This window comes from Triticum dicoccoides, chromosome 2B, assembly GCF_002162155.2.
Source record: "Triticum dicoccoides isolate Atlit2015 ecotype Zavitan chromosome 2B, WEW_v2.0, whole genome shotgun sequence".
Taxonomy (NCBI): domain Eukaryota; kingdom Viridiplantae; phylum Streptophyta; class Magnoliopsida; order Poales; family Poaceae; genus Triticum; species Triticum dicoccoides.
Window position 1 is genome coordinate 653,817,543 of NC_041383.1, and position 13,884 is coordinate 653,831,426.

Below are 13,884 nucleotides of genomic sequence, written 5' to 3' on the forward strand. Positions count from 1 at the left end.
ACCCAGTCCGCATCATTGCTACTACCATCTTTCAACTTAGTTTCTCTAGGAACACATATAAAACATAGGGAAGCAACAACGCGAGCTATTGATCTACAACATAATTTGCAAAATACTATCAGGACCAAGTTCATGATAAACTAAAGTTCAATTAATCATATTACTTAAGAACTCCCACTTAGATAGACATCTCTCTAATCATCTAAGTGATCACGTGATCCAAATCAACTAAACCATGTCCGATCATCATGTGAGATGGAGTAGTTTTCAATGGTGAACATCACTATGTTGATCATATCTACTATATGATTCACGCTCGACCTTTCGGTCTCCAGTGTTCCGAGGCCATATCTGCATATGCTAGGCTCGTCAAGTTTAACTCGAGTATTCTGCATGTGCAAAACTGGCTTGCACTCGTTGTAGATTGAGCTTATCACACCCGATCATCACGTGGTGTCTCGGCACGACGAACTTTGGCAACGGTGCATACTCAGGGAGAACACTTATACCTTGAAATTTAGTGAGAGATCATCTTATAATGCTACCGTCAATTAAAGCAAAATAAGATGTATAAAAGATAAACATCACATGCAATCAAAATATGTGACATGATATGGCCATCATCATCTTGTGCCTTTGATCTCCATCTCCATAGCATCGTCATGATCTCTATCGTCACCGGCATGACACCATGATCTCCATCATCTTGATCTATATCAATGTGTCATCACATGGTCGTCTCGCCAACTATTGTTCTTGCAACTATTGCTATCGCATAGGGATAAAGTAAAGCAATTATTTGGCGCTTGCATCTTATGCAATAAAGAGACAACCATAAGGCTTCTGCCAGTTGCCGATAACTTCAACAAAACATGATCATCTCATACAACAACTTATATCTCATCACGTCTTGACCATATCACATCACAACATGCCCTGCAAAAACAAGTTAGACGTCCTCTACTTTGTTGTTGCAAGTTTTACGTGGCTGCTATGAGCTGAGCAAGAACCGTTCTTACCTACGCATTAAAACCACAACGATATTTCGTCAAGTTAGTGCTGTTTTAACCTTCACAGGGACCGGGCGTAGCCACACTCGGTTCAACTAAAGTTGGAGAAGCTGACACCCGCCAGCCACCTGTGTGCAAAGCACGTCGGTAGAACTAGTCTCGCGTAAGCGTACGCGTTATGTCGGTCCGGGCCGCTTCATCCAACAATACCGCCGAACCAAAGTATGACATGCTAGTAAGCAGTATGACTTGTATCGTCCACAACTCACTTGTGTTCTACTCGTGCATAAAACATCTACGCATAAACCTGGCTCGGATGCCATTGTTGGGGAACGTAGTAATTTCAAAAAATTTCCTACGCACACGCAAGATCATGGTGATGCATAGCAACGAGAGGGGAGAGTGTTGTCCGTGTACCCTCGTAGAGCGAAAGCAGAAGCGTTAGCACAACGCGGTTGATGTAGTCGTACGTCTTCACGATCCGACCGATCCAAGTACCGAACGTACGACACCTCCGAGTTCAGCACACGTTTAGCTCGATGACGTCCCACGAACTCCGATCCAGCAGAGCTTTGCGGGAGAGTTCCGTCAGCACGACGGTGTGATGACGTTATTGATGATGCTACCGACGCAGGGCTTCGCCTAAGCACCGCTACGATATTACCGAGGTGGAATATGGTGGAGGGGCCACCGCACACGGCTGGGAGAGATCAACAGATCAACTTGTGTGTCCATGGGGTGCCCCTTGCCCCAATATATAAAGGAGGAGAGGAGGGAAGGGGCCGGCCCTCTCTATGGCACGCCCTGGGGAGTCCTACTCCCACCGGGAGTAGGATTCCCCCCTTCCATGTAGTAGGAGTAGGAGTCAAGGAAAGGGAAGAGAGAAGAGAAGGAAGGAGGGGGCGCAGCCCCTCCCCCTAGTCCAATTCAGACTAGGCCTTGGGGGGGGGGAAACCTCCCCTCCCTCTTTCCCCTAAAGCCCAATAAGGCTCATATACTCCCCGACGAATTCCCGTAACTCTCCGGTACTCTGATAAATACTTGAATCGCTCGGAACCTTTCCGATGTCCGAATATAGTCGTCCAATATATTGATCTTTACATCTCGACCATTTCGAGACTCCTCGTCATGTCCCCAATCTCATCCGAGACTCCGAACTACCTTCGGTACATCAAAACACATAACTCATAATATAAATCGTCACCGAACTTTAAGCGTGCGGACCCTACGGGTTCGAGAACTATGTAGACATGACCGAGACACGTCTCCGGTCAATAACCAATAACGGAACCTAGATGCTCATATTGGTTCCCACATATTCTACAAAGATCTTTATCAATCAAACCGCACAACAACATACGTTGTTCCCTTTGTCATCGGTATGTTACTTGCCCGAGATTCGATCGTCGGTATCTCAATACCTAGTTCAATGTTATTACCGGCAAGTCTCTTTACTCGTTATGTAATGCATTATCCAACAACTAACTTATTAGTTACATTGCTTGCAAGGCTTATAGTGATGTGCATTACCGAGAGGGCCCAGAGATACCTCTCCAACAATCGGAGTGACAAATTCTAATCTCGAAATACGCCAACTCAATAAGTACCTTCGGAGACACCTGTAGAGAACCTTTATAATCACCCAATTACGTTGTGACGTTTGGTAGCACACAAAGTGTTCCTCCGGTAAACGAGAGTTGCATAATCTCATAGTCATAGGAACATGTATAAATCGTGAAGAAAGCAATAGCAACATACTAAACGATCAAGTGCTAAGCTAACGAAATGGGTCAAGTCAATCACATCATTCTCTAATGATGTGATCCCGTTAATCAAATGACAACTCATGTCTATGGCTAGGAAACTTAACCATCTTTGATTCAACGAGCTAGTAAAGTAGAGGCATACTAGTGACACTATGTTTGTCTATGTATTCACACATGCATTATGTTTCCGGTTAATACAATTCTAACATGAATAATAAACATTTATCATGAAATAAGGAAATAAATAATAACTTTAGTATTGCTTTTAGGGATATTTCCTTCAATCTACACCCGATTTTTTCATCAATTTTGAAAATCTGCAAAATGCAGAACAACTACACAAAACCAGGATAGGGTTTAAGTTAATTGATTTTAATAAGTACATGATTCAATATAAAACAGATGAATATGTCACAATTCAAATCAAATCAAATACCATAGTTCATACATTTAAAATATCCATTACATACTACTCCCTCTGTAAAGAAATATAAACGATCTTATATTTCTTTATAGAAGGAGTACCTCATTTCTAAAATGTATGCCGTCAGAACCTTTTACACAAACTGTGACGCAAGACCTCATTGCATTCACAATCACCATATGATATACAGAAATAAATGAAAGCATTTTCATGTGCAAAGGCGGTGGGGATGAGATGTAAGAAAAACTGGCTTCTGCGCACAGAGCTAGAATTTGTAAGTTCAAACCCCTATTTGGATTATTTGTCGTTGCATTTTGGTCATGCCTGGTTGCACGCCAAAAATTAGCTAGTCAATACTTTGGCATACCAAATTCTACAACTCCAAATTTTACAAAAAATTGCCAAGTCTTGTGAGATGACCAAAGTAAGTTGATAATTGATCAACTGGTAGCCAAATTCTCTTGGCTTGCTCGTGTATTAGCCGTGAACTGTTGGCTAGCCAATGTGTTAGTAAGTTGATCTTTGTAATGCCAAAACTTATTGGTAACTGTGACTCAACCTATGGTTGAATGTTTAGAAGAACAGTGATATCTTCAGTCCATCAGAGTTAAAGTTCTAGACTTAACACTACAGATGAAAACGGAGCGGAAATGAACGAAACTGATGCTACCATATTTGTTTCCACATATATTTTTACGAAAGCAGAAAGAAATACAAAAACATCGGAGCAAACCAACATTTTTAATTTTTAACACGACTACTAAATATTATGTTGATTGTATTAGAAGATATGCATATGTGTATATTTTTTTCAACCTTGACAACCCAAACACATTTTTGGTAATTAGAAGGACAAAATCCATATATAAGGAAAACACAGTGCATCAAGTCACCCTCTTACAAGTAAAACACATTGTAACATCACAAAATAATCCATGAAAGGGAATTTCAGGCTCGACCTTCATTGTGGTTACAATCAGGTCTAACTTCTTTGTATGGTACTAGAAGTTGCCACACATGAGCCATTTTGCTCATTGTATAATTGTGTGATATTTGATGGTTAGGCTACAAAGGCTGCATAAGCCAATAGAAACAAAAAATTCCATATTCATGAAAACGGAAACTTTCATTTTCATGTCTGTTTCGCTGGAAAACGAAGTTCTGCTTTTGTTTATGTCTGCATAATATTTTTGTTTTTTAAATTTTCACTTTTGTTTTTCGTTTTGTCTCTTTGTTTCCGTTTTTCTGCCAGAAAAGCAAAAAAAAAAACTCTGTTTTTCCTACCTGATGCTCGTATTTTTCTAAATATATTTCAGCCTTCGTGTGGACGAGATATTCATGTTGACTATGAAGATGTCTGTAGTGACCTTGTCAATTTTAAAATGATGTGCCGATTGAGGTGCTCATAGAAATAGTGTGTGCATGTTTGCGTTTATAGAGATTAGGGTATGTGTGTACGTATGAGCTCGTGTTTTAGAAAAAGATTTATTGGAAACTTTGCAGGAGGTTTTAGTAGCCAATATTTTAGCCAATGCCTAAACAAGTGTGTGAAATTGTGACAGTGCCAGCCATCGGCGTTCCTCCCCCCGCCGTCGAAATAGAAATCACGCCCTAGCTCGAAGGCAATGGCGCCACCGCCGCTAGCCACGGTGGCGGCGGCCGAGGAGTTCCTGGAGGTGCGCTGCGCGGGGTGCGAGCAGACGTTGGAGGTGGAACGGGGGCTGACGGAGTTCGTCTGCCCCGACTGCGCCACGGCGCAGTCGCTCCCTCCGGAGCTCATGCCGCGGCCCCGGCGGAGGGCGCTGCCCCTGCCGCGAGGCGCCGCGGGTGCGCGCGGGGCCAGGCTTCCGTGCGGCGCCTGCGGCGAGCTCCTCAGCGTGCCGGTCGGGCTATCGCGCTGCGCATGCCCGCTCTGCGGCGCCGAGCTGGCCATTGACTCCACGCGCCTGCGGAACTACATCCTCTCCTCCGCCGAGGCGGCCGTCGTGCCGCTCGCCGCCGCGTCTGTCCCACCGATTGTTGCCGCTCGGGAGGTATATATATACTTGTCGATTATGTTGGGTTGTGGATTTTGGTATTGCACAGTCGAAAAAATTGCAATTCGATTGAAATCTATTACCATCTTCATCTCACACTGGTTTATATTGGTGTAGAACAAAGCGCCTTCTCCTCCTCATTTCATGATTTCATATACTCTGTACTGTGTCTAGCTCAGTTGGTCGGAGATCTGGATGACCCATCGACCTATTTTTCCCTAAATAGTGCACACCTTTCTTTTCCTGTGATGCAGAAATGGCAAGAGCGTCCTAGTTATGCAATGCGTGCAGGGCTACCACGAACAGAACCTGATGAACAACAGGGGTATACTGATCATATCATTGATGGAGAACAAATACATATGGCAAATGAGACTGTTGCAAATAATAGCCTTCAGAGAAATCGACCGCCCCTTGGCTGTCGTATTGTAGGCAATGAGGAGAGACAAGCTTTGCCTCTAAATGAGGCCAGAGATCATGTAAATGATCATCACCCTAGTTACACTATGCAGCCAAAGCGAGCGCAGCTGGCACACTTGCATCGAGTCACTCATTCAGAGGACACGCAGGATGGACTTCTCAGCCATGAAATTTATGGAGATGCGAGACATACTGAACTGATAGATGAGGCTACTGCAACTCGTAGTAACCAGAGAGTCGGATGCTCCGTTAGCCCCCAAACTGTAAGTACAGGGGAGAGGCATACGGAGACTCCTGCTCAGATCATACAGCAGGCACACAAACAGCCTTTTCATGAGAGTCATGCAGAAGGCAGTCGGTTATACTGTCTGGATCTTGATGGGGTGGTTCATCCACCTGTCAACCAAGAAAAACACGGAGAAGAGGCATCTACTGAGATGATCAATAAAACAGTTTCGAGGGAGTGCATTCGGCCAACTGGATGCGCTGTTGAACCCAGCCCTGTTAATGCAGAGAAGAGAAAGGCATCGACCACAAATCAGGCAATTTGTGGGCATACCGATCCTGCAACTAATAGAGAAGCCATGTGCTCTCTTCCTATAAAGGAGACTACTGCATCGTGTAGTAGCAAGCAGAAAAAATCAAAGTTAGCTAATGCTAAGGCTATTGGCAAGAAGAGACATACAGAACCACTGAACCACATTGTACAGCAGGCAGAAGGACAGACCTCTGATAGCCGTATTCATGGAACTCATGTCGACTTTGAGCGTCAAAGTAAGGCTAATGAGAGGCCTGGCAACACCTCAACTCTTAAGGAGAGGAAACAGGTTACACCTCCGAATAAGCTGGCTGATCTAAAACAGAAAAATGTACGCACTAATGATGAAACCCAGAAGGAGCAGATTAAAGTTATTGTTTCCAAGCAGACTAGTGGTTGGACTCAGAAGAAGAATAGAAAAGGCTCAATAGCTTCATCAAATGCAGGGCTTCAGCTTAGGCGTAGTAAACGTTTGGCTAAAGATTCAGCTGCTGCTATAGAAAATGAACCTCTAGAAAGTGACCCTGGTGGGCTGCAGGATTTTGGTCCTAATGTCCAAGTGCCAGCAGATGCTATGGATGACGAATCAATTGAATGGGAGCCTCTTCAGCAGCGTCCTGCCTTTCCAGATTGTGAAGTGTCAGTTGCCATGACAGACACTGAATCTGTAGAAAGTGAGAACGATGATGCTGTATCTCCAGATGAAAGCATGTCTGATTCTGACTATCCAGACACTGATAGAATGAGCGCTGGTCTTTACCCTAGCACACCGTCTGCGCATAAGTTGCCTCAAGAAATCTCTGATGAACTAGATGACCTTGATTTAACAACAGCTCCTTCAAATACTGATATGTCTGACCTTGAGCATTTCGCGCGGAATTATTGTCGGTTATTACCTCTAGAAGTCAGAAGGGCCCTTGCCAAGAAGAAATATAATGTGTTTCATGACCGTCTGATATCTGAGGGTTCCAATAATGTATCCCTGCACGATATAACTGATTCCGAGGAGCAGCAACAAGGTAAAAAGGGACACAAAGCAGGAGGTAATCTTTGTGTCAAAATGTGGACCTTGCCTGAGGGTGTACGGGTACCAGTCTCCTTGAACACTTCGGGCCTGCCAATTGGAGAAAATGCAAACATGTTGATTAACTTTCTAGGCGCACTAGCACGAGACGGAATATTGGCACCTCTCAAGTATATAAGTTGGAAAAATATTCCAAAGGAGAACAAGGATGTTATGTGGCACATTGTTAAGGTATTCATTGCTAATGTTGGTCTTTTCCCTGCCTGTAATTTTTTTCACACTCCTTGTTCTTTGGTATAGCTTAAATTTGATGTTGATCCACCTCACGAGTTGTCGGTCCTGAGGTCGATAAGGAACAAGTGGCGGGTTTGGAAATCTTATTTAAAACGGAAACACTATGATTCTCATACAACTGAAGATGAACGCCTTGCTGATCGTGATCCTCGTGTCTCAAAAGAGCAATGGCAAGTCCTTGTTGCATATTGGAATACCGAAAAGGCAAAGGTAGTGCTGTGCATTCTCTTTCATTTGTTGTAACAATGTACTACTCCCTCCATTTCAAAATAGATGCCCTTTTTGCCTCCATTTTTTCTCAAAATACTTGTACTTCTACACTCCCAATGCAATTTAAGTCATTGTGTTTCTACTTTGCCCTTAATCAATGTCATCAGAAAAGAGATAATTAACTCCTCTTGTGCTTGCATACCTTGCTTTGGCGGGAAAAAAGAGATGGGCAATATAAACATTTCACCAAAACTTAATTCTTTTGCCCAACTCTGAAAAGACAACTATTTTGAAACGTGAGGGAGTAGACATTTTGGATAATTTGGATGATCGATATATGCTTTTAAACACAGGCGAGAAGTGCTGCATCTAAAGCTTCTCGAGCCAAATCAACCTATGTCAATAAAACCGGATCCAAGAGCTTTGCACGGATGCATCAGGAAGAGGTAACTCTTGTTTCTTTGTTTTCTATCTGGATGATTTATTCATGTTACTTGAATGAAAAGAAAAAGAAAACTATGCGTTATATCAGCAAGTCCATTGCTAGATTTGACATGTTAGTATTTGCCCTGATCTCCTGTAAGAGCTCAAGAACTGACATGCCTTGCTCACCTTGCAGTCACGATCCGGTGACCCATCTCTTGAGAATCCAGAAGGGCCAGGAGATGACTATGCAACTGCCATGGGTGCAAAAAGGAGGGCAAATGCACACAGGAATACACCTGGGCGCTCCCCCAAAGACCTGCAAGAAAGGTCAGACCCGCAGGCTGTGAGGGCCAAAAGAAAGGCTGGAGATGAAGTCTCCACACTGAGAAAGAAGGTGCTAGTAACAGTGGAAAGTCGCCCCAAAAACTCCCAGGAAAGTGCAGCCTTGGAAGCTGCGAGGGATAAAAGAAGGGCTGAAGATGAGGCAGCCGCTCTAAGGAAGAAGGTGATAGCGATGGAGGAAAGTCAGAGAAAGCTGCAGGAGGACTTGGCAAGAGTGACGAATGCAATGAGTGCTATGCAGAAGATGATGGCAACTGGTGGGTTACCAAATTGAAATGGGGGAACCAGCGATGCCACCAAGTTTCCAACAGGTAATATCATTTCAGTAAACTGATTTGGCTGTGGGAGTTATGTAGCTTTTTTTTTTGTTGAGAAAGGGAGATATGTAGCTGCTATTGACTTGTGACCATGTATCTGAACCCGGCCTTTTCTTGTTACATGCCATACCAGGAACGAAATGAAGCGAGCTTTGATGATGTTTTGCAGCTGTAAATTGTTTACTCAGGGCTATGTCACCCTTCCCCGCATAATGAACTGACTCAGTGAGATGGTAATGCCGTCTGAAATGCCCAAATATGCCTCCTTGATCGCCGAGGCGTGATTTTTTTTTAAACTGATCTTTTTCTCAAGAGTATGCCATTTACTGAAAGCAGCGAAATGGCACCTGAGCTCACATGCTCCTGCGGTAAACAGTAATAAAATAATGATAATAAAATGTTTTGATCGAAAATAATAATAATTAAATGTCAAGAAATCCTGGAATAAATGTTATGCAAATGACTCTTGAGTTTTTATATGCCTGTATATTTTTGTGCAGAAAAGAGCATTTGTTAGCTCTAAATCAACAAATTTTGTGGTGTAAACGAGTAACATTTTATAGAACTGAACATCTCATTTTGCACCCGTCGCAAAAATAATCCTTTCCATGAAATTTACAAGCATAAAAAGGACTCGATAGTGAAAACTCTACATGCATTCCATGCATTGGTGTTTCTTTCCCCCAAAAGCACATTCAACATTTCTTTTTTCACTCTGCACCTTTTGACTTATTGGGCATTTATTTTCTTTGACTTGTTCTTGTTTTGCAGATTGGACCTGATCAGCTGATGCTTGCAGTACATACCTGCAATTGTTTCTGCCTTTTAGCTCGCCGATCCTGCAATCGTATCTATGATCCTAGTTTTAGATGTGCAATCTCTTGTCATGCTTTTTCTGTTGTCGTAAGAGGGCAGCTAGTTATTTGTCCTGATATGTAGGACTGAGAACTTAAGCTTGTTTTGCCTATGTATATGTGATGCCAATGGGATGTTACCCGAATTTTAGCAAATCTTACCGATGTTGGCAAGAAATTTCGTTCAAGCTTCACAGTATGTCGATGAAATGACATCACGGCATTTCTTCAGTTGCCAGCTATCTCCTAGTTAAATAATTTGGCAGAGGGAATTATTAATGCCATAGCCTATTTCTATATGCCTGCATTATCTAAGTTGAGATTGCGACGTATGTTAACAAGATGATTTCTAAAACACCAGTGTAAGATTTTGTGCTTTAACTGTATCTGCATTTTATCTTCAAGCTTTATGATGTACTACTAGTGATCTAAACGCTCTTATATTTCTTTTCAGAGGAAGTACTAAACTAGTACATCACACTTCTAATATTTGCTCCGAGGTAGAAGTGGAAGTTCACGTTAAGAATGAATCCTCTCACACCCTAAGACCAACAGTAATTCGTGCTGTGACAGCAAGGTACTACGATGCTATTTTATTTAAGAACACATGCTTCTATGCTAATTTACAGTCGCACCGTAACACAACCCTTCTATATCGACCCCTTCTATATCAATTATCAAGTATGTAGAGGAAATAGCGTATGTTGTATATATATTGTCTAACTTCGGCAAAGGTACGAGGCGTGGAGTTTCTGCTCTCGAGTTCAAAAACACTCAACTCTTACATGCTCCCGTGTTATCAATTTAAATTTCAGATTTAAGATTTTTGAGAACTTCAAAAAACATTCATGAATGTTCACAATATATGTGTCCCCAACTCCTAAAAGTTCAGATCCAAACTCAAAATACACATTGAGAAACAAAAAAGAAAAATCCAAATATGAATAGTGTCAGAAAAGACAAATTCAAGCCGTTAGAGATATATTCAGTGATGATGCATGATACGTCCTTGTCTATTGCATCATGCGTGATACATCATCTAATCTTTTAGAAGGATCAGAGTGATCCGAAGGCGCATTGCCTTCATCACCCCTTCCTCATCGAAGTTGAGGGAAATAGACAGTCGGAAGGTCGTGGAATATATTCAGAAGCTGCAGCGGACATATGGTGATTGATGCTCTCGCGCATAGGCAGACTCGTATTAAACGATGATGCAGGAAGCGTCCTTGTCTGATGCATCATGTGCTTGGGACTTTTATCTAATTTTTAGAAGGAAGCTGACACAAGACTAACGAATCTAATTTCTTTTTGACTAAGAGAGCGTAGTTATTACTTGACTTATTATACAATTATCATCTGCGATGGCTCGTCAGCGGTTGATCGGTCACTTAGCCAGCCACTTAATAATAGGAAGTCAGAAGCTCAGGAATTGCTCGGACGCTACCCACTCTCAAATCTCAATGGAGCTACCACCATGGGCGCCCTTCCTCGCCGTCGTGCTTGCCACCATTCTCTTCTTCAAGGTTGTCTTCCGCCGCAAAGGCACTTGCAACCTCCCGCCGGGCCCCAAGCCATGGCCGATCATCGGCAACCTCAACCTCATAGGTGCGCTCCCGCACCGCTCCATCCACGCGCTCTCTAGGCAGTACGGCCCGCTCATGCAGCTCCGTTTCGGGTCCTTCCCCGTCGTCGTCGGCTCCTCGGCCGAGATGGCCAAGCTCTTCCTCAAGACCCACGACGTGGTGTTCACCGACCGGCCCAGGACCGCCGCCGGCAAGTACACCGGCTACGATAACAGCACCATCACATGGTCCCCGTACAACGCGCACTGGCGCCAGGCGCGCAGGGTGTGCCTCGCCGAGCTCTTCAGCGCGAGGCGGCTCGAGTCGTACGCCTACATCCGCCGCGAGGAGATGCGTGCCCTCCTGTGCGGCCTGCACGAGGCCTCCGGGCGCCTCGTGCTGCTCAAGGACCACCTGTCCACCTTGAGCCTGAACGTGATCTCGCGCATGGTGCTGGGCAGGAAGTACCTGGAGAAGCAGGCGGCGGGCGAGGACGGCTCGGCGACCATGGCGCCGGAGGAGTTCAAGTGCATGATAGACGAGCTGTTCTTCCTCAACGGCGTGCTCAACATCGGTGACTCCATCCCATGGCTCGACTGGATGGACCTTCAGGGGTACGTCAGGAGGATGAAGAAGCTGAGCAAGAAGTTCGATCGATTCCTAGAACATGTCTTGGACGACCACAATGAGCGGCGGCGCCTCCAGGGCGACAACTTCGTGTCACGGGACATGGTTGACGTGCTGTTGGAGATAGCCGGCGACCCAAATCTTGAGGTCAAGCTCCACCGGAACGGCGTCAAAGCTTTCATTCAGGTCAGTCCATCTTTCGGTTATTCAGTATACGAGCTGCCTAGAAGGGCAGATTGGCGGCCAGTTGCGAGGGAGCTCCGATCCGGGTTACCCGTTGACCTTTACTGTTTGTTACAATAAAAGAAACTTTTCAGTTAGAGAGAGATGTTCCACAAAAATGCATATTAAAGGAACTTATCAGGTTATGCTGATGCTAATTCTGAACCATTAATTGCACTAAACTACTTTGATCACATGCAGGACCTCATCGCCGGCGGCACGGAAACCACAGCGATCACGGTGGAGTGGGCCATGTCGGAGATGCTCAAGAAACCCGAGGTGTTCTCCAAGGCCACAGAGGAGCTGGACCGCGTGGTGGGACGAGAACGATGGGTGACGGAGGACGACATCCCCAACCTTCCCTATGTGGAAGCCATTGTCAAAGAGACCATGCGGCTGCACCCGGTGGCACCCATGTTGGCACCCCGTCTGTCCCGTGAGGACGCCTCCGTAGGTGGCTACAACATCCCCGTTGGTACGCGTGTACTCATCAACGTGTGGTCCATCGGCCGCGACCCGGCAGTGTGGGATTCGCCGGAGGAGTTCGTACCAGAACGGTTCGTCGGCAGCAAGATCGACATCAAGGGGCATGACTTCGAGCTGCTGCCATTTGGGTCCGGACGGCGGATGTGCCCCGGATATAGTCTGGGACTGAAGGTGATCCATGTGAGCCTCGCCAACCTGCTGCACGGCTTTGTGTGCGAGCTCCCCGATGGCGTGGCGACGGATCAGCTCAGCATGGAGGAGATCTTCGGCCTGTCGACCCCGCGCAAGTTCCCGCTACAGGTAGTGATGAAACCCAAGCTCCCGGGCCACCTCTACGCAAGGGGTCATTAGGACGAGGATCCCCTGCCGTGGCCAAGCCTACCTTTGAGTCACTGACACACGGGTCCCACAAAGCATGGGGCCCACCTGTCAGTGACTCAAAGGCAGGGTATGGCAGGGATTGCAAAGTCAGAGGATCCACATCCGGGGTCATTAGTGTGTTGTACGTTGTCCACTCGTTGTGCTTCCCAAGTCTTTTATTGTGTTCTTGTGTTGCTTAGAGTCATGTGGGAAAATAAAAATGGGAAGATTCGATGGATGCTTGTCCATAAGATGCTTGCTAATTAGAGGCATTTGTTTTATTTCGTTTTGATGCTTTTGGTGCAGTGCTTAACACAAAAAGGTGTGGCTAGCTCTAATCTAGATGAGAATCAACTAAGTCTCATCTAACTTCTACTCACTCCGTAAAGAAATACAAGAACGCTATCTAAACGCTCTTATATTTCTATAGAGGGGGTACATCATTCGATTTTATATGGAGCTTTGTGTGCATTTTTGCTTCTTTTTAATTAATCAAATCTTATAGGTGTTAGATGTGACTTTGATAAGAATTAGCAAATCCATTACAGAAAATGTGCCACCTTATTCACACCACTGGGCTACCCGCTGCAGCCAATAAAGACCAATGGCTTCCATCGGACCATTACAAACCTTCACTGGCCCCTTTCATGTTGCTCCTCCTCTCCTGCCTCGACAACCTTGATCAAGGTGTACTTGTGTGTTGCCATCGAATGAGGCCCGCACGTAGAGGAATTGTCTCATGTTAGTCAGTGTTACTCAAAATTCCAACTAATCTTTATTATTATATATATCTAAGGACTATCTACAACTTCTAGTTGCTCAAACTGAAAGTCCACGATTTCATTTGGAACATGTCCTTATCTAAAGTTCTTTCGAAATTAGTTGAAAGTTCCGCTCCAAGATAAAAACGTTTTTTTAGTAAGGAGCACAACAAAGATCTATAAAAGCAAAATTAAACTCATCTAA

The 13,884-nt window shown here is 44.6% G+C and overlaps 2 protein-coding genes across 3 annotated transcripts; both read left to right on the top strand.

Moving 5' to 3' along the window:
* The first annotated feature begins 4,770 nt into the window (after window positions 1-4,770).
* Window positions 4,771-9,849, top strand: LOC119365423. 2 transcript variants are annotated; one of them, XR_005175524.1, is made up of 7 exons: window positions 4,772-5,233; window positions 5,491-7,449; window positions 7,519-7,722; window positions 8,076-8,168; window positions 8,342-8,801; window positions 8,941-9,040; window positions 9,579-9,849. XR_005175524.1 is itself a non-coding variant. In XM_037631056.1 (6 exons), the coding sequence occupies exons 1-5, from the start codon at window positions 4,826-4,828 to the stop codon at window positions 8,762-8,764; spliced, it is 3,087 nt and encodes a 1,028-aa protein (XP_037486953.1). In that variant the 5' UTR covers window positions 4,771-4,825; the 3' UTR covers window positions 8,765-8,801; window positions 9,579-9,849. The 2 variants fall into 2 exon arrangements, 1 of the variants encoding a protein (XP_037486953.1); XM_037631056.1 differs by lacking the exon at window positions 8,941-9,040 and having other exon boundaries at window positions 4,771-5,233.
* Window positions 9,850-11,022: 1,173 nt separating this feature from the next.
* LOC119368219 (dimethylnonatriene synthase-like) lies at window positions 11,023-13,171 on the top strand. The gene is made up of 2 exons (XM_037633537.1): window positions 11,023-12,036; window positions 12,274-13,171. The coding sequence occupies exons 1-2, from the start codon at window positions 11,023-11,025 to the stop codon at window positions 12,907-12,909; spliced, it is 1,650 nt and encodes a 549-aa protein (XP_037489434.1). The 3' UTR covers window positions 12,910-13,171.
* The last annotated feature ends 713 nt before the right edge of the window (window positions 13,172-13,884 follow it).